The sequence below is a fragment of the Octopus sinensis genome, linkage group LG9 (genome assembly GCF_006345805.1).
Source record: "Octopus sinensis linkage group LG9, ASM634580v1, whole genome shotgun sequence".
NCBI classification, from domain to species: domain Eukaryota; kingdom Metazoa; phylum Mollusca; class Cephalopoda; order Octopoda; family Octopodidae; genus Octopus; species Octopus sinensis.
The window spans coordinates 14,708,550-14,730,826 of NC_043005.1; the positions used below are offsets into that span (position 1 = coordinate 14,708,550).

General features: G+C 38.3%; 1 protein-coding gene across 1 annotated transcript in view; it reads right to left on the reverse strand.

Moving 5' to 3' along the window:
• The window catches only part of LOC118764737, a 45,011-nt gene extending 24,610 nt beyond the window's left edge, over positions 1 to 20,401 (reverse strand). The window contains exons 1-3 of the mRNA XM_036505704.1: positions 20,378 to 20,401; positions 14,034 to 14,245; positions 6,211 to 6,407 (exon numbers count right to left, since the gene is read on the reverse strand). Of these exons, the coding sequence (XP_036361597.1) occupies positions 6,211 to 6,407; positions 14,034 to 14,088 (252 nt within the window). The 5' untranslated portion in view covers positions 14,089 to 14,245; positions 20,378 to 20,401. The remainder of the gene's footprint in view (positions 1 to 6,210; positions 6,408 to 14,033; positions 14,246 to 20,377) is intronic.
• Between the last annotated feature and the right edge of the window lie 1,876 nt (positions 20,402 to 22,277).

Genomic DNA, 22,277 nt, shown 5'->3' on the forward strand with positions numbered 1-22,277 from the left:
ATGAGAGTGATGATGATGATAATGATGATGGGGATGATAATGATGATGGTAATGATGATCACGGTGACAATAAAACATTTGTAGTAAACGGCCAGTACAGACCAGTGTGGAATAGTGTCCTCACACACACACCCACACACATATTAAACCAGCTTCTTTCAGTTTCTGCCTCCGAAATCCACTCACAAAAAAATCTTGGTCAGCCAAGGGGTTTAATAGAAAATACTTGCCTAAGGTGCCACATTGAGAGATGAATTGAAACCATATGAGCCCACTTTTTAAGCATACACCAATCCCTGTGCCTTTATACACACACACACACATACACACACCTGGCTCTCCATGCTTGTGAGATTAATGTGCAAGTGGCCGAGTATTCCACAGAATACATACTCTTAACATAGTTGTCAGGGAGATTCAGTGTGACACAGAATATGAAAAGGATGGTCCCTTTCAAACAGGCACTACTCAATTTTTGCCAACTGAGTAGACTGGAGCAATGTGAAATAAAGTGTCTTGCTCAAGGACTGAATGTGCCACCAGGAATCGAACTCATAACCTTATGAGAGTGAGCTGAATATTCTAACCACTAGCCACCTGCCTTTACTAGACACACATACACAGGGAGAATGCAGAGCAAAATGTTATAAACTGTTTCATGTTGAAAGACCTTTGGACAAACTTTACACCTAATTCCACAGCCATTCTCATATGCCCCTCCAGATCAAACTTTGAGAGATTAATCAATAATAGACAGATATTTACACATGCTTAAGGAAATGATTAAATGGGATGTATAAACAAATTCTTTGGGGATCCTGAAATGGTTTAATGATATTTAGAATAAGAAAACTACTAGATTCTTTCAAATAGATATCACTAACTACTATGCATCCATCGGCCATGTCCAATGAAATTGTAAGAAGGATTATACTGGGATGAAGCATTATTCACTATCTGTAATTGTAGCAAAAATAAAGTTGAACAGTATAAGGAAAATCTTTTGCAATTTTAAAATAGATCTGGATTTTCCATCTCTGTAGAGACAGATCATAGTAAAGTAAAAAATTTTTTAGATATTACCCTTGACCTTATTTCTGAACTGCATCAACCATTTCACAAACCCAGTGACAACCTTAAGTACATAAGCCACAACTCAAATCATCCAAAATGCATTATAAACTCTATAATTAAGGCAGTCTCAATTAGAATTTCTAAGCTTTTAACTAGGAAAAAATTTTTAAACAACATGGGAGATATAACCTAACTTCAGCTGAAGTCGGTTACCAAGAAGAAATTAAATACATCCCAAATAGTAGTGATTCAGTCAAAGATAATAATGTTAACAATGGACAAATTATGATTCTGGTGACTCACAGGTGGTGTAGTTAGGACAAAGGACACAGAAACACCCTTAACCAACAGAAAGAAAGATAAGTGAACACACATAAAAGTAAGAGACAATCGAGTAACATTAATTCAAGTAAATTGACTGCTAAATCTTCACAACCTCCCAAATATGGTAGGTATAATGTTAATCACCAGCAAGAGGTGGAAGATAGGAAGCGTGGTGTGCAATAATCGCCCATATAAGATTTATTTTAATACAAGCTGACTAGCTCATGACAAAAGCATGAAGAGGAATAGTGAAGAATGTAGTAATTCTAAGAAACAGAGTGGTAGATTAAAGCAAGTAGTCTGATATAATGCACCATTGACATTGCAAATCACCACCAGTATCCTGAGACAATTCTTCGTGGCCTTAGAAAAGCAGTTCCCACAACACAGCTTACACTGGTTATGCCTATGAAGTTCCTAAGGCAGCTGCAGGAGAAATATGTAGCCAAAGATAAAATCTTTGTACTTGGCTTTTGTGACTTAGAGAAAGCCTTTGACAGGGTCCCCTGATCCCTCGTCAGATGGTCAATATGGAAACTAGGGATAGTTTCCAATGAATGGCTGGTGAGAGCTGTACAAACCATGTACAGGGATGCTGTCAGTAAGGTGAGGGTTGGCAATGAGTACAGTGAAGATTTCAGGGTACAAGTAGAGGTTAACCAAAGATTGGTGCTCAGGCCCTCTTGTTCATCATAGTTCTCCAGGCAATAACAGAGGAAGATAGGCTGCCTCTGAGAGTTCCTCTATTCTGATGACCTTGTTCTTATCGCTGAATCATTACCAGAACTAGAGAAGAGGTATGAAGCAAGGTCTAGAATTGAAGGGTCTTTGAGTTAACCTAGCAAAAACCAAAGCATTAGTAAGTAGGAAGGCAGACAAATTACAAATCCCTTCAGGTAGATGGACCTGCTTGATCTGTAGGAAAGAGATACGTAGAAACTCCATAATATGTTCTGAGTGTAAGTCATAGACATATAAGTGGTGCAAAAATATCAGAAGATGCATGGGAACAATAAATACAGAAAATTGACTCTATCAACTGCCAGGCGTGTAAGCTTCCATTATTTAGGTGACCAAGTTTGTAGCAGAGGTGGATGCTCCGAGAGCATAGCTGTGAGAATAAGATTAGGCAGGACAAAGTTCAGAGAGCTTCTACATCTGCTAGCAACAAAGACTTCTCTCTCAGATTGTATGATGCCTGTATGTGAATAGCCATGCTGCATGGCAGTGAAACATGGGCTGTGACAGTTGAGGACATGTGTTGGCTTGAAACAAATGAAGCCAGTATGCTTCACTGGATGTGCAACGCAAGTGTGCATGTTCAACAGAGTGTAAGCAACTTGAGGGAAATGTTGGGCATAAGAGGCACTGGATGTGGTGTGCAAGAGAGATGACTGTGATGTGATGTGTATGGATGAAGATAGCTGTGGAAAGAAGCAACAATCTCTAATTGTGGAGGGAAGCTACGGTAGAGGTGGATCCAGGAAGACATGGGATGAGGTGGTCTTCGAACTTTAGGCCTCACGGAGGCAGTGACTAGTGACAAGGACCTTTGGTGAAATGCTGTGCTTCAGAAGACCCATCAAGTCATGTGAAATTGTGATTATGGCCATTGCTGGTGTTGTGTAACTGGCACCTGTGCTGGTGACACATAAAAATACATTTCAAGCATTGGGCCTCACCGAGGCAAGATGGCCAATGTCAGTGACACATAAAAAGCATCTTTCAAGTGTTGGGTCTCATAGAGGCAATGATGAATGACGAAGACTCTTGACATTTTGCCAAGTGAAATCATAATTGTGTCAGATACTGGTGTCATGTGAATGACACCAGTATCTGACACAATACTGTTGACATTAGGAAGGGCATCCAGCTATTGAAACCAAGCTAAATCAGACTGGAGTCTGGTGCAGCTTCTAGCTTGCCTGTTCTGGTCAAATCATCCAACTCATGCCACATTGGACAACGGATATTAAATGATGATGATGATATATATATGTATATGTATGGATGTATTTATGTATGTATTGATGATGATGATGATTATGGGACAGACAGAAGACAGATAGACATGGCCAGTCTATGGGGTTAGCCTGGGTTTCACATCCATAAAGCGCTTAGCTTTACAGTGTTTCTTCAGACCCTAAAATCCGTTGGCCTATGGCTTCTCTAGAAAATGGAGGAGGAAAAAGGACATCATTATTCAACAACCAGTGATTGTTGCTTTGACTGCTAATTAACTGACCATGTTGGCATGTAGATCCCAGGACACCAGCAAGAATTTCCTGAAGTGCATGCAGGGTCCAAAGACCACTATCCTAGATTTAAGGATATTCCCTATATCAAGGGAGTCCTTTTAATATTCTCATCTATTTGGCTATGCACAGTTTACAGTGCTTGGTCCCATTTATGTAATGACCTGGAGTTTCTAGGATCCTCCCTAATGTTATGTGTGGGGTCTTTCAGCCACCATGCATGACTGGCTAAGGATGAAGCATATCTCCTTTCTGGGATCCTGAAAGAGGATTTGTGGTTGGAGAAGTGCTGTTTGAATGTGTTACTGAAACATCCGATATGTCTCCATGTTTAGGTGTTGGCAATAGTTTCTGTTGATGTTACTACCATTGTTGTTGGTATTTGTGTTGGCATCGTTGAAGCTGGTGTTGGTGTTTGTGCAGTTAATACTTGCTGCTGTTGTTATTATTATTTTTATTCCCAATCACACTTCCACCATCATCAGAAAAGAGGCTGTCTATATCAAGGCTTATATTAATTTTAGTGTTAGGGTTATAGGCAAGGCTTTGTCTATTTGGGTCAATGCTAGTACTACCACTGCTATGATTTATATTCCATATTAGGCAGAGATGAATGGGATAACTTTAGAGTAGATCTGCTGAAGATCAAACTATATTATGGTGATATGGAAAGTTAGAGTCTATGATGGCAAAGAAGGTTTTGGCTAAGCCCTTAAGCTTAAAGAAAAGTGGGGTGTATACCTGTTATGGAGATTATATCCCCCCACGTGATGAGTGGTATGTGGCTGTCATTATAAATACTGTCAGTTAGTGTCAGTGTAGGAGAGAGTACAAAGTAGACAGTCATAGATAGTCGTGGCCTTTTCTAACTAACTATGCTGCTTTAATGCTCTGGACATTACAACAGTCTGACAAAGGATTACAATAGTGGCGATGAGGAATTAACAAGCTCACAAAAGTATTTTGTGCAAATTTTATGGTATACAAAATCGTAAAATCATGGTAAAGTTGTTGGCCAGTTTGCTTGAATTGCTAAAAGAGCAACAACAACTGAAAGAACAATAACAGCAGCAGCTACAACTGCAAGAGCAACAGCAACAAATGCTGCAATTAATGAAGTTGTCTAAAAATGTTGAGAAGATGTTCCCGCTAGATTATGTTGCAAATTGAACAACGAAGTTTAAGAATGAACCAGACAAAGGAGTTACCTTCAAAGCATACTACAGAAGATACAAACAAATCTTCAATAAAGAGTGCAAAGTTTGGGACGACGATATGAAAATGCATCTTATCTTAAGAAAACTGGCAGCAGCAGTGCATTATAGTAATTATATACTCCCGAGAAACCCTTCTGGATACAAAAGACATACTGTGTAAAATTTCTAGTGAGAAAAGCTCATTCTTCACTACATGCTGGAAATGTTTGAACCTAGAAAAGAATGAAGAGGACTACATCACATAGAATAACAGAGAATGTGAAAAGTTTAAACTGGACAAATTAACGCCAGATATATTCAAGTGCCTGATATTTATTCAGGGACTAACTGCAGAGAAAGACACAGAAGTTACAACAAGAATTGTCACTAGGTTGGAACAAAACCAAGCTGTAACCTTACAACAAGTGTCAGAAGAGTGTGAAAGAATAGTAAAAGAGAGCAAATTGAACATAAAGATTGCTCCCAAGTGAAACAAGTGCAAAATAGCCAGAATAGAAATCAAGTGTGTATTAAAGTACAGTTCAAACAGGACAAAAATCAAGGAACAAAGCCATGTTTGCATGTGACAGTCTACACTTGAGAAAAAACTGCCCATTTAAAAAGGTGAATGTTTCTGTTGAGGAAAAATTGGACACATACACTGTAAAACCAAGATGACAAAACATTGGAACAAAGCGAAAAGAATATGTCATCAAAGAAAAAAATAATGTAACAAAGAGGAAATATGTAAATGTGAAAATTGAAAATCTAAGAGTAAAAATGCAGTTAGACACTGAAAGAAGAATGAATGAAGAAACTTGGAAGTATATCAGTAAACTGAAATTAAGTAAATCTACAAAAGTAGCACATGGTGTTATGGGTAAAAGATTGTATTTTGTAAATGAATTTGTGTGATGTGACATTTTGTGACCAAATGAAAATAGCAAAAATATATATGTTAAAAATTTCAGTTAATCTATTTGGCACAGAGTGGATGGAAGTATTCAAATTGTGGAATGCACCTAAAAGTGTTTTGGGTGGAAATATTGTTGGTTCTGTCAAAAGTTCAAATGCAGCTGAGAGGTTGAAATGGAAAATAAAAGTTATTTCCAGAAGTTTTCTCAGTTAGAGTAAATAAAATTTATTTAAGCCATTCACTGTTCACCATTACACCAAATTCTTCTTGGAACCCCCCCCCCCACAAATTATTGTGAAATTTAATGGGAACATACTGCATATAAAACATTAATTACCTGTTTCAGCTTATTTCTTTTAAAATACCATAATTCTTGATGAAACAGGTGTAATAAAATCTGTGTGAGTGTGTGTGTGTGTGTGTGTGTGTGTTTATTCTAATTTACCTGGAACTCCGTAGATGGACGAATGTCAATAGAATGTGGTCTTGTGTCGTTGACCAAGTCAATTTCAGTTGTGAAGCAGTTGTCCTCGTTTGGACATGTTATGTTTGTATATGTATCCCCGTTCAAAATAAGGTGAACTGAAGACTTATGTGCCTCAGTGTAACAAATTTCCACATTCCATTTTCTGGCCTGGGTATCTGACAAATAATTTGAAAAAATGAAAAATGTTTATCAATTATTTTCAAAACATCTTTAAAATATTTATACTGTGAATAGTTATTCTATTCTTCTCCTCTCTAGTAATTTATTACCAATTTCAGCCAGACTGTGGCCATGCTGGGGCACCACCCTAGTTATGCCAAAAAAACTAGTGTATAATATTGGAATTTTTTTTGAAAAAAACACCAAAATCTGAATAATTATTGTCAGTTGGAACTCTTCAAACATTTACTTTCAAGAAACTATGTTTTTTTTCTTTATATATGTTTTGTTCATGAATAAATCTGTTTGCCTTATTTTTAAAATCATTTTTCTCTACAACAACCACTCTAGTTTCATGACAGAATGCCTGATGCTAATGCAGTGGAAAGAATTACTTTATCATTATGGCCAGTATTTCTCTGCTTTTCTCTTTTACATTTCAATATCCATTCCATCAATGCTAACATGAAAGAAGGAAAAACAGAGTAGAAGCCAGGAAGCTCACAACAAAACCATAAGCAATTTCTGAAATGGAACATCATTATCATCATTTCAATATCTACCTTTCCCATGCTTGCATGGGTCAGGTGGAATTTTTTGAGGCAGATTTTCTACAACTGGATGCTATTCCTGTCACCAACTCTCACCTTTTTCCATAAAACTGGTAACAAGGGACACTGCCTTTATGATGGTGATGCTTGTTACAGTCATCACGAGAGGTCACAACAAAGGCAGCAAACACACATGCACATAGCTTTTATGTTTTACTTGTTTCAGTCACTAGACTGTGGCCATGCTGGGGCACCACCTTGAAGAATTTCTAATCGAACGAATTAACCCAAATACTTTTATTTTCCTTTAAGCCTGCTACTTATTCTATTGATCTCTTTGCCAAACTGCTAAGTTATGGGGACACAAACACAGCAACACTGGTTGCCAAGCTTGTGGGGTGGGGGGAGACAAACAGACAAAAAGACACACACACACAGATACATACATATGTGTTTGTCAGTCTGTGTGTGTGTGTGTGTGTGTGTGTGTGTGTGTGTGTGTGTATTCTCTTTACTCTTTTACTTGTTTCAGTCATTTGACTGCGGCCATGCTGGAGCACCGCCTTTAGTCGAGCAAATCGACCCTGGGACTTATTCTTTGTAAGCCCAGTACTTATTCTATCGGTCTCTTTTGCCGAACCGCTAAGTGATGGGGACATAAACACACCAGCATCTGTTGTCAAACAATGCTAGGGGCACAAACACAGACACACAAACACACACACATATATATATATATATATATATACGACAGGCTTCTTTCAGTTTCCGTCTACCAAATCCACTCACAAGGCGTTTGTCGGCCCGGGGCTATAGCAGAAGACACTTGCCCAAGATGCCAGGCAGTGGGACTGAACCCGGAACCATGTGGTTGGTTAGCAAGCTACTTACCACACAGCCACTCCTGTGCCTATATATATATACTAGCAGAATTGCCCGGCGTTGCTCAGGGCTGAATTGCTTGAAAGTACTGTTAATGATTGCACTGAATTATGATGATTATTCAGGCAAATATTGATATAAGCTTACGGTGGGAGATAAGGACTTAACGATCAAACGTGTGCCATTGCATTGTTTTGGGGGAACCAAATTTCTGATGAGCATTATAGGGGCACCAACTTTAAATTTGAGAAAGTGTGGTGGTAGTCCGGGGTGCTCAAAGGAATTGAGTACCTCTATTGGATAGTTGATGACGTCCTCTGGGTCAGGAGTTGTATCGATAGACTGATATACATAGACTTCCCCAGGAATGAGTTTTAGCATTTTATCATTAATATGGTGAACAGTTTTATTCCTCGGGGCCAGTATAGCCTTTTTGCCAATCCAATCCATATTCTGATAATTAGCTTGTAGATCTGGGAACACTGCATCTCTGAGATCAGAAGGCGTCTTAGCAATGGTACAAATGGAATCGATGGCAATATTACCATTTTCATCCCCTGGTATTTTGCCTTCGCCAAGTGCAAGGAGGGTGTGAGGAAATGCTGCTGATGTGATATTACGTCGCATATGAGCACACATATTGGTGTGAAGTTTGAGAGTTACTTCCATTTATTAAAAAAAATATGCATTAAAATGGAAAAAAATGATGGTAAATTATTTGTAAAATCATAGACTCATCGTAGACGCGCGCTAATACCCAGGAGGACTCGATAGGAATCACGACTATAAGATACCCGGTTTTGGTTAAACTGCATCGCAAAATGTGGGAGTAGTTAGGAATCTAAATCGGAGTAGACAGACACACAACCTTTCTTTTATATATAAATATTTTCGTCCTAAAAAACTTTGTATGGATTGAATGGTTACCTCTATGGAAATATATACACGCACATTATACATACATGTGTGTATAGATGAATATATAAATACATTTAAATATCTATATACTGTTTTGGGCGATCTTTCTGTTTCTTAGAGATAACTTTAGATCTTATTTTCGTCCTAAAAAACTTTGTATGGAGTGAATGGTTACCTCTATTGAAATATATACACACACGTTATACATACATGTGTGCATAGATGAATATATAAATATATTTATATATCTATATACACTTTTGGGCGATCTTTGTGCTACTTAGAGATAACTTTAGATCTTATTTTCGTCCTAAATAACTTTGTATGGAGTGAATGGTTACGTCTATGGAAATATATACACACACATTATACATACATCTGTGTATAGATGAATATATAAATACATTTAAATATCTATATACACTTTTGGGCGATATTTCTGCTACTTGGATATACTTTAGATCTTATATTCGTCCTAAAAAACTTTCCAGTCACACACTCACGCACACGCACACACACACACATGCACCCTCATACACACACACGCGCACACACACACACTCACACACACGCACGTTAGCTTACAATTTTATTTATATATTTGCGTGTCTATGTGTGTAAAGAGGAAGTGGGAGGCAGAGTGAAAGAGTCACTCACTTCAGAAAGTGAATTACTTTCATTTTATTCGTTGCACACTGTGTGTGTGCGTTTGCGTGTGCTGTATCCCACACTAAGAGAAGCATTTGACTCATACACCACAATGTGAGTTTTCTCTAAATTTTGCTTAATTGGGGTTGAAATTTTAAAAAGTGGACCTGGCACGACCCGATGCATTCTACTCTTAAAAATGCTAGGTAAATTGTAATTGAAGAAATCCTATATTGTAGATTTCTATAAGATACAAAGGGAGGCAGATAAAATCTGCCTTTTATAATAAGAGATATCTCTTATTATAAAAGGCAGATTTTATCTGCCTCCCTTTGTCTCTTATAGAAATCTACAATATAGGATTTCTTCAATTACAATTTACCTAGCGGGTCGTGCCAGGTCAAGTTTTTCAAATTTCACCCCCAATTAAGCAAAATTTCGAGAAAACCCACATTGTGGTGTGTAAGTGAAGTGCTTTTCTTAGTGTGGGCTACAGCACACACACACACACACACACACACACACACACACACACACACACACACACACACAAACGGAGCGAAATGCTTCACTCATGCTATCACCCTAATTTCTCCTCCTTTCTCTTTGCAAGTGTGCAACGATTAAAGTGAAAGTATTTATATAAAACGAGAGAAGTGTACATTAAACCACTACTCAAAAAAAAAAAACACAGCAAACAGAAACAAATAAATACATAACGATTTACTCCTCACACAATTTCTTCAATTAGAGTTTACCTATGATTTTTCAAAGTACTTCCATTCGGTCATGGCATACAAAATTTCTTTCAATTTCACCCCCATTTCAGAAAAAATTCAAGAAAACTAAATATTTTACCATTTCACTCACTTCAAAGCCTTTACTCTGCATATTACTCCCACTTCCTATTTACACACATAGACACGCAAATATATAAATAAAATTGTAAGCTAACGTGTGTGTGTGTGTGTGTGTGTGAGTGTGTGTGAGTGTGTGTGTGTGTGTGTGTGTGTGTGTGTGTGTGTGTGTGTGTGTGTGTGTGAGTGTGTGACAGGGATGAGCCAGTCAGACTGGTCATCCTTTTTGCTAGAAGATCACCTATGGTCTTTATGCTACACCACTGGTTTTCAGTTCATATTAATCAAATTCATATTCACAACAAGAAGGACTATTCATTATAATACATCAGTTCCACACATTTACCCTGGTTCCATTTCGGACAACTGCACAAACATTTGCCATTTCACACATGTATGTAAACAAATTCCTTTCTTAAAAATTTCAATTCATTTTCTTTTTCAGTTCATACAAAGTTTTTCAGGACGAATATAAGATCTAAAGTATATCCAAGTAGCAGAAATATCGCCCAAAAGTGTATATAGATATTTAAATGTATTTATATATTCATCTATACACACATGTATGTATAATGTGTGTGTATATATTTCCATAGAGGTAACCATTCACTCCATACAAAGTTATTTAGGACGAATATAAGATCTAAAGTATATCCAAGTAGCAGAAATATCGCCCAAAAGTGTATATAGATATTTAAATGTATTTATATATTCATCTATACACAGATGTATGTATAATGTGTGTGTATATATTTCCATAGACGTAACCATTCACTCCGCACAAAGTTTTTTAGGACGAAAATAAGATCTAAAGTTATCTCTAAGAAACAGAAAGATCGCCCAAAAGTGTATATAGATATTTAAATGTATTTATATATTCATCTATGCACACATGTATGTATAACGTGTGTGTATATATTTCCATAGAGGTAACCATTCACTCCATACAAAGTTTTTAGGACGAAAATAAGATCTAAAGTTATCTCTAAGAAACAGAAAGATCGCCCAAAACAGTATATAGATATTTAAATGTATTTATATATTCATCTATACACACATGTATGTATAATGTGCGTGTATATATTTCCATAGAGGTAACCATTCAATCCATACAAAGTTTTTTAGAACGAAAATCTTTATATATAAAAGAAAGGTTGTGTGTCTGTCTACTCCGATTTAGATTCCTAACTACTCCCACATTTTGCGATGCAGTTTAACCAAAACCGGGTATCTTATAGTCGTGATTCATATCGAGCCCTCCTGGGTATTAGCGCGCGTCTACGATGAGTCTACGATTTTACAAATAATTTACCATCATTTTTTTCCATTTTAATGCATTTTTTTAAAATAAAGGGTAGTAACTCTCAAACTTCACACCAATATGCGTGCTCATATGCGACGTAATATCACATCAGCAGCATTTCCTCACACCCTCCTTGCACTTGGCGAAGGCAAAATACCAGGGGATGAAAATGGTAATATTGCCATCGATTCCATTTGTACCATTGTTAAGACGCCTTCTGATCTCAGAGATGCAGTGTTCCCAGATCTACAAGCTAATTATCAGAATATGGATTGGATTGGCAAAAAGGCTATACTGGCCCCGAGGAATAAAACTGTTCACCATATTAATGATAAAATGCTAAAACTCATTCCTGGGGAAGTCTATGTATATCAGTCTATCGATACAACTCCTGACCCAGAGGACGTCATCAACTATCCAATAGAGGTACTCAATTCCTTTGAGCACCCCGGACTACCACCACACTTTCTCAAACTTAAAGTTGGTGCCCCTATAATGCTCATCAGAAATTTGGTTCCCCCAAAACAATGCAATGGCACACGTTTGATCGTTAAGTCCTTATCTCCCACCGTACACTTATATCAATATTTGCCTGAATAATCATCATAATTCAGTGCAATCATTAACAGTACTTTCAAACAATTCAGCCCCGAGCAACGCCGGGCAATTCTGCTAGTATATAATAAAAATTTGTATGTTTATCAAGATTCCTAATGCGAAATCGTGTTGAAACAGATATTATTCTATTTCGAGACTATATATTTTCTCTTCATTTGTTTATTATCGTTCTTATTTCAACAGACATGAGTTGAAATACAAATAGTAATAAATGAGTGAAAAACAAATATTTAGTATGTTTATTTGGGAATTTTTAAAAAATGACCATCCTGAAATCTTTATATATAAAAGTAAGGTTGTGTGTCTGTCTCCTACGATTTAGATTCCTAACTACTCCCACATTTTGCGGTGCAGTTTAACCAAAACCGGGTATCTTATAGTCGTGATTCATATCGAGCCCTTCTGGGTATTAGCGCACGTCTACCATGAGTCTACGATTTAAAAAAAAAATTTACCATCAATTTTCCCCCATTTTTAATGCATTTTTTTTCTATTATATAAGGGAAGTAACTCTCTAAAAATGTATTATTAAATCTCAGAACATAAAAGCTACAGTAACACCCCCCTTTGTGGTTAGCCATATTGAGATGGCTATTATACTTTACATCTCTAAAAATGCTTATATAGTTATTTCCCTTACAAACCCGAGCAACGCCGGGCGATACTGCTAGTACAATATAAATATATTCAGATATATATATACTCACAAGGCACTGGTCAGCCTGAAGCTATAGGTGCCACATAGTGAGACTGAACCTGGAACCATATGGTTGGGAAGCAAGCTTCTTACTACACAGACACACCTGTGCATATAAATATGTGTGTGTAGAAATTTATAATAAATTATTAATTATAATTGAGGGTACACAAAGTACCAGTGTTACTAGAAATAAGAGTTGAAAAATACTAAATCTCTGAGAGAGATTCATGTAGTAGCAGCATGATAAAATGATAGTATGTTGTCAACTTAATGTGACAGTCCCATGAAAGGGAAGAATGCTACTGTTGTGTAGCCCTAGGAAATACTGTTTCCTGTTGGGCTTGACACATTTCCTGTTCTGTCATCATAGAACCTCATAAAGAATGGTGCAAACAAGCTCCCTTTAAATGGGAAAACCAAGTTCAAATGACTGCAGTACGGGAATTCTGCAATAGCATTAACCCTTTAGTGTTTAAACCAGCCAAATCCGGCCCAATATATTCTACATGTTTTATATTCAAACTGGCGATATCTAGCCTCTCACTCCTAACCTACAATGTCATTCTGAAAATAAACAATCACATCATTGAAACCTCAAAGCTATAAGATAATGCATGATTAATTCAAAACAATTTGAGTGAAAAAGTATTACATTTAACAGAGTATTCTGAACACTAAAGGGTTAAACTTTGAGCTACCATATTTCTGTTGAAATGCACTGCCATTGTCTATTAATTTTGGAAGTTGTGAAGAATTCATTTAAATAACTTTGTCATTATGAAGCAAATGTTTGGAACATGACATGAGATTTTGATGGCAGGTTTTACTTCAGATGAATTTAAAACAGAGAATGTCTATGATTCAACCAGGAGTGACGTTACTATGTGGTTTGGGATCAAAAAGATTAAACCAAGTGATAGATAAGGTCAACCACCCAAGAACAGGAACAGAAATGAACTCTACAACAGGCTACCACAGAATCCCCAACTATCCAGTTCCACACTTTAGATTTTAGCTGACCTGAGACTGTTGTACAAGACCCTAATCCAGGGTACCATACAGTAGAAACTGACCTGAAAACAAACCTCTTCATTATACACAGCCATACATAATGATTGCAGAAATAAATAAATAAGAGAACTTACAAAAGAAATGAGGTAAAACAAAGAATAAAATACTGCAATAGGAAAGAACCAGCATGGCAGTAGATGGAACGAATTGGATATTCTTGACAAATGGTAACTTTCCTTATATTCTTGAAATCTTTTGTAAACAGTGTTGATTAGAATTTCTAAATGTTTGTAGACAGGAGTATTATTAATTTCTTTATTTTCTTCTGTTTAACTGTATTTACAAACTGTAAAGAAAAAGGATAAAATTCTTGGGACTTCAAATTCTTAGGTTTTTTGGATTTTCTTTTTTAATAAATCAACAAAACTGAAAGTCTGACAGAGATCTGGGGATATATTTTTTAATGTTTGGACAATATTATTGCATCTTAGCTTTTATAATACATCGTCTGGCAGTTATGACAAAGATTTTTTATAAATGGACAATAGATAGAAACATACATATACATATACTCTCTCTTTTACTCTTTTACTAGTTTCAGTCATTTGACTGTGGCCATGCTGGAGCACCGCCTTTAGTCGAGCAAATCAACCCCGGGACTTATTCTTTGTAAGCCTAGTACTTATTATATCGGTCTCTTTTGCCGAACCGCTAAGTGACGGGGACGTAAACACACCAGCATCGGTTGTCAAGCAATGCTAGGGGGACAAACACACACACACACACATACATATATATACATGTATACGACAGGCTTCTTTCAGTTTCCGTCTACCAAATCCACTCACTAGGCATTGGTCTGCCCGGGGCTATAGCAGAAGACACTTGCCCAAGATGCTACGCAGTGGGACTGAACCCGGAACCATGTGGCTGGTTAGCAAGCTACTTACCACACAGCCACTCCTGCACCTATATATAGAATATCAAGAAAGTCAGGAGATATGAGATGGAGATATTTATGTCACCAGTTGATATCCATAGGATGGCAATCATTTCACAAACAAGCATATAGTTTCCATCCGGATATTGTACGATGGGTTGGTGCCTTCCTCTCAGATCGCTCCTTCCAAGTCCAAGTAAATGGTTCGCGGTCCGACGTATCCAGTGTGAGCAGTGGCGTGCCTCAAGGTTCAGTGCTTGGGCCCTTATTGTTCTTAGTCTTCATAAATGACTTGCCCGACGACCTCACGCAACACACCCTTCTATTTGCCGACGATGTCAAACTGGTCACTCCTCGCGGTGATATAGAGGATCTTCGTCGATGTCTCCACCAAATTTGGAGGTGGTCTAACGAATGGGACCTGTGTCTGAACGTGTCAAAGTGCTGTCATCTGCCTGTTGGCTCTCCTCCTGCAACTCAACTTGATTTCGAGCCAGGTCGTCTGCTGCTGGAGAGGACCGATCAGGTAAAGGACCTGGGTATCTTGGTGGATTCCTCCTTTTCGCCTTCGGCCCAGTGCGTCCATGCTGCCAACAAAGCACGTGGAATTCTGTTCTTGATTCGACGGTCATTCGAAATGCTCACAGCAGCCATATTCCTACCACTCTATGTCACGCTGGTGAGACCCATATTGGAATACAGGATTCAAGCCTCTTCTCCTTATCTCCTCAAAGACATACAGCATCTCGAAAGAGTCCAGAAGCTGGCTACCAGCATGGTTCATGGTCTCAAAATTTGTCCTATGAAGAAAGGCTGAGGACGCTCGACCTTTATTCTCTAGAAAAACGCCGCCGCCGTGGTGATCTCATTCTCGCCCACAGCATCATAAGCGGAAAGTGTAACCTCTTGAAAGAGCTGTTCTTCACTCCTGCTCCAGAGCGTCGGCTGCGGGGTCATTCCGAAAAGTTCTACCTGCAACGATTTCATCTCAATCGAAGGAGAGGAGCTTTCTCCGTCCGGGTTGCGGATCCGTGGAACAAGCTGCCAGACGAGATGGTGAAGATGCCGACGACCGCTTTGTTCAAAGCCTCCCTTGACCTCAAGTGGCCTGAACTCTTTACATGAACACCACCCTGTACTTAACTCCATGTCCCCCTACATGGCCTTACTATTTGCTTTTGAGCCAAATTAACTAACTAACTAACTAACTAACTAACATGAGGAAATGATTTACTTTAATGTATAATAAAACATTTTACGTGTCTGCACTTTTGTGCATGTTATAAATTACATAGTACTATTGTACATTTGACAAACAAATGCAGGTATAGAAGGCTTGCTCATCAGATCAGCAGCATGCCATGGTTACATCCATTTTTCAACTCCAATATACACCTGTCACAGCTCCCAACTACTCTTTGCATACTCTGCCTGGTATAATATGTCACCCAGGACAGGACAGGCTGAGGAGTCAGTGCCACACAGGGCAATATTCAAGTATGAGTGGAGACATCCATGTACTGCATCGCCGCATCTCCCATAAGAGAAAGAGCATGCCTTTGTGCAGGTTGGGGAAGAAGTCAACCCCCAAATGCACAGTGCACATCATAGTGGGAAAAGGGGACAATAACCTCTGTGAATTCGAGGAAAAATGTGTCTGTTGATGGCATGCCACGACATGTTTTGGATGTGTGCAGGTAGATGGGGGCCAACAATAATGGACAAGAGGACAAAGCCAGCAGCAACATGCCAGGAACTGAGGCCAGTCCCGAAGTCCCTTGGCGATCACAGAGGGACCGGTGCCCTCCTCACTGGTTGGCTGATTATGAGACAAGTTAAGGCATGTGGTAAGGGTTGAGGAGAGGACATGGGCAGGTTGGTTGAATGATCTTCCTGAGTGCTATAAGCATCACCATCAATTCATAGTCAGAGGCCTGGCTGTGCAGTAAAGAAGTTTGTTTCCCAACCACTTGGTTTTGAGTTCAGTCCCACTGTGTGGCACCTTGGATAAGTGTCATCTACTTTAGCCTTGAGATGACCAATGTCACCTTGTCAACAAAGGAAACTGCATGAGTGTATGTGTGTGTCTGTGTGCGCATATTAACTTCTCTTCACCATCCACTTTCACTTGCTTGCATCATGGCTCAGAGAGAATCTACTGGGGCAGATTCTGTATGACTGGATGCCTTTCTTGTAGCCAAACAAAGCCTTGTTAAAGGATTTGGTGCAGAGAAACTGAAGGAAGCCTTGAGTACACATACACGCATATAACAGACATACATATTGCATAGTGGGGTAATAACTCGCTGACATTTTTGGGCCGTTGTTAATCACGTGTGTGATGTCTTTCAAAGAAATATGGCATAATCTACATTTACAGTTGTATCTTGGAACTCCAATGGCTTCACTGTCTCTTTTGTTAATTAGATATTTAATTGGCAGTTTCCTGTTCAGTGCATGAAGTTAAGCCTAGAAGGTCTCTCCACAGGCTAGAAATAACAGCCAAATCAATGGCAATCACAGTTGTAAAAAAAAAAAGACAAAAAGCTTTTTTATTTTCCAAAATTCCAATTTTGAAGAAAACAAAATATATTCAATGGAAATTAAATAAGTAGAATGGAATAACAGGACACGAGAGTCTTTACTACTCGATGTACATATTGTCTGAAGTGTGTGTTCTTGATAATCGTTGAGAACAAGTAGTTTTACACCAATTACACTATTTTTTCTTAGTTTAAAGGCCGTGGACTGAAGATGTGAAATTTCCGAAGCCTCTCCCCAACCCACCTTTCGCGAGCGCGCATTTTTTTCATCATAGTCGTTTAGAGCAAGTTGTTTTACACCTATTACGCTATTTTTGTTTTTGTTTTTGTGCCCGGGTCAGACGCTTTCGGAAATTCCCGATGTAAATTTTCCGAGGCCTCTCCCCCACCCCCTTTCGCGTGCGCGTTTTTTTTCATATTCGTTCAGAAAGTTGTTTTACATATTACACTATTAGCAGACGCTTTCGGAACTTCCCGATGTTTTTCCGAGGCCTCTTCCCCTTTCGCGTGCGCGCATTTTTTTTTCATATTCGTTCAGAGGAAGTTGTTTTACACCTATTACACACATTTTTTTTTTGTTTCTTTGAATGGTGTAACGCTTTAGTTTAACCGCGCTGAGAGACGAAAACCTAAGACTTTAAATTTAAATTTTAAAATGCTGATTTTTCTGCAACTAAAAATTCTTCAAGGCGGTGCCCCAGCACAGCCGCAGTCTAATGACTGAAACAAGTAAAAGGTGAAAAAAAAAGTCGAAAAATAAAACCGTGGGGCTTTTGTCCTCGTTTTGGCGACAGTTACCCTTATTTATTATATTTATTCTTAACAGCTTCACCTTCACTATGAGAATAGCTGCTCACTGACCAAAATCTAAGCGAAATGCTTGTTGGAAGCACTCCGTCGGTTACGACGATGAGGGTTCCGGTTGATCCGAATCAACGGAACAGCCTGCTCGTGAAATTAACGTGTAAGTGGCTGAGCACTCCACAGACACGTGCACCCTTAACGTAGTTCTCGGGGATATTCAGAGAGTGACAAGGCCGGCCCCTTGAAATACAGGTACAACAGAAACAGGAAGTAAGAGTGAGAGAAAGTTATAGTGAAAAAGTACAGCAGGGATCACCACCATCCCCTGCCGGAGCCTCGTGGAGCTTTAGGTGTTTTCGCTCAATAAACACTCACAACGCCCAGTCTGGGAATCGAAACCGCGATCCTATGACCGCGAGTCCGATGCCCTAACCACTGGGCCATTGCGCCTCCACAAAGCGAAATGCTAAACTCAAGGGGAATAACTACAAATGTATCCAGGTTAAAAAAAAAAGTCAATTTCTTTATTCACTATATAAGGTTAAGAAAGAGGGAACGATACGAGGGGTCAGGGGATCGAATAGGACGAAGCGTATGAATAAACTATTCTAAATATATACAATTAAATGAGAATGAATGATTAACAAAGAAATGAAGCGGAGGACGCGGTCGACCCCGCAAACCACATTCTCACACTGAAGAATTTGTTTTTTTCCTTTATTTGTACCCGCTTAATCAGGTTCTTTCACTCGCAACATACTTGCTACTGACTTCCATCTTTTCCGAAACACGCTTTGCGACGGGCATTTTTTCTCCAACCTTATTTTTCGTTTCAAGTGGAAAACGAAACTGTTAATTAAGTCGAGGCTGGAGAGAAATATGCCTGTTGCAATTCCTTTCACTCACGTCTTCTTCCATACTACCTCTTTCGCAACAGCAACTATCGAGAGAAAACAAGCTCGCTCCTCCCTATTCAGGGAGGTCGGCAGAACGATCTTAATTACAGATTCGCTCGACAGTTGTACTCTTCTGGAATGCGACAGCAGGTGTTCGACATAAGCCCAGAGTTCAGTCACCTTTCTAACATTGCCAGGACAAAGACTTCTCGTAATTACCCATAGGCCCCGGCCCGAATGTTCTTCAGAATAGTTGATCTTCGTCGAAGCCTAGGGTTTCTCCCAGGAAACTTGAATTCTACTAACCCTCTATAGAAAGACAAGGTAGTACAACCGCCAACGCCGTTGCCCGACTGGGAGAAAAGAATATGCACACCACCCGTTTTCGGCGTAACAAAACCCCTAACCCTAAAACTAGCTCTAAACACCGGGTGTGCGTATTCTTTACCTTCACCAAATTTTCAAAAAAAGTTTTTGTTTCGTGAAAAGATGCACTTCATGTAAATATTTTTCGAAGGCTTTGGTGAAATGAAAAATGAGTAGTTTCAATTTATTTGGTCTTCCTGATCCAAAACTTCGTTTTTTCGAAACTCCTCTCCCTACTACCGCGGGAGAAAAAAACATTTCCCCACAAATTCCTTTATGCTGTTTGAAAGGTATTTGTATAAAATTTCATTCAAAGATATCCATTTTCCTGAAGGTTATGAGGGTAAAAATTCGGATCGTGTGTATTTTCCGAAACACCTCTCCTCAACCCCCCCCCCGGAAAAATCTTTCCCATAAATCCCTATATACTCCGAAAGTTCCGAAGTAATAAAATAGGTGGGGGTGCATACATACGTGGATGGATGGATTTATTTATTTCTTACGGCGATGTACTTGGTTAGCAAGTTACTTGACCTGAGATCGATCTGTGTGCAGGAACAGAAGCAATTGCAACTTGGAAGATGTCTGTAAGCCGTTTAAGAACACACAAAAACCGTTAGATTCACTTCAACATTTAAACTTATATATATATATATATATATATATATATATATATATATATATATATATATATATATATATATATATATATATATATATATATATATATATATATATAAACTGTTACACTGTCGAAGGTGCAATGTCTTACATACACACATGCAAATATAAACCTACCTATACACATGTACAAGCACACGCAATCATATAAACGCGTATACACACGCATATAGGTATAATCTTATATACATACGTCTTTTTTCACATACAACGTTTAAACACATATACACACATACATACGTACGTACATGCGTATGTGCATGCATATATATCATGAATTAACTGTTACTTTCTCAGTTGCGGCTTCAAGTTCAATCAGTGAACAGGTCGCAGTTTCAAAGCGAAGAAAATATGTTGACACCAATTCAATTTAAATGTTGAAGTGAAACTAACGGGGTTTTTTTGTGTTCTTAAATGGCTTACAAACATATACTCTTTTACTCTTTTACTTGTTTCAGTCCTTTGACTGCGGCCATGCTGGAGCACCGCCTTTAATCGAGCAACTCAACCCCGGGACTTATTCTTTTGTAAGCCCAGTACTTATTCTATCGGTCTCTTTTGCCGAACCACTAAGTAACGGGGACGTAAACACACCAGCATCGGTTGTCAAGCAATGCTAGGGGGACAAACACAGACACACAAACATACACGCACACACATATATATATATACATATATACGACAGGCTTCTTTCAGTTTCCGTCTACCAAATCCACTCACAAGGCATTGGTCGGCCCGGGGCAATAGCAGAAGACACTTGCCCAAGGTGCCACGCAGTGGGACTGAACCCGGAACCATGTGGTTGGTTAGCAAGCTACTTACCACACATCCACATATATATATATTGGTAAAACGGTAAGATAACAAAAGAAAGAAAGAGACCTCAATATTATGTAATGTAACATATTATTTTATATATATATATATATATATATATATATATATATATTATATATATGTATATATATATATATATATATATATATATATATATATATATATATATATATATATATATATATATATATATATATATATATGTATATATATAATGTGTGTGCAAGCCATTTAAGAACACACAAAAACCGTTAGTTTCACTTCATTATTTAAATTGTACCTTTTACTGAACAGACGTGTTTTTCTGTTGCTCCCGTTTAATTGTAGGTTTTCTTTTGGGGATTACCGTTGGGGTTTTTTTTTTTTAACTATTTTACAACTTTTGCTGTTTTCTATGTCTTTTGACGTCTCCCAATATGTAATTCCAGACTTGTTGGAGGAATTGTGCAAACAAACGTTACCCTCCCATTTTGCCAAACGAAGGAAGAGAAAAACATACCAGAAAATGACAAAACCGATCTCCGAATTGAAACGCAAAATGGTAAATGGGAAAATGAACTTAGGCGTCCGTGGCCGACGTCACTAGAGAAACAGTGCAAGTCAGCCAACGCTTTTATCATTTTCTGGTATGTTTTTCTCTGCCTTCGTTTGGCAAAATCGGAGGGTAACATTTGGATTAATATATAGATCCGCGCCCAGGTGGGAAAAATGGAAAAGAATATGTGTAACAGGTGTAAGGCATCGTGTATTGAAGGAATATGACGAAAAAAAATCGCGCTGACAAAGGGGAAGGGGCTCGGAAAATTCCCACGATCAACCGTACTAGATCCACGCCCGGGTTGGAAAAATGGAAAAGAATATGTGTAACACATATGTTTGCACAATTCCTCCAACAAGTCTGGAATTACATATTGGGAGACGTCAACTTCCCTGTTGTACTGATGGCGTAAAAAATTTTGTACAGGGAGAATTCGCATAAAAAACGAAATTGCTTAAGCAGGCAATGTGGCCAAAAGACATAGAAAACAGCAAAAGTTGTATAATAGTTAAAAAAAAAACCCAACGGTAATCCCCAAAGTGAAAACCTACAATTAAACGGGAGCAACAGAAAAACACGTCTGTTCAGTAAAAGGTACAGGCGACGAGAATATTTTGACACAAATTCAATTTAAATAATGAAGTGAAACTAACGGTTTTTGTGTGTTCTTAAATGGCTTACACATACATTATATCTTCTTTATATATAAAAGAGAAGTTGTGTGTCTGTCTCCTACGATTTAGATTCCTAACTCCTCCCACATTTTGCAGTGC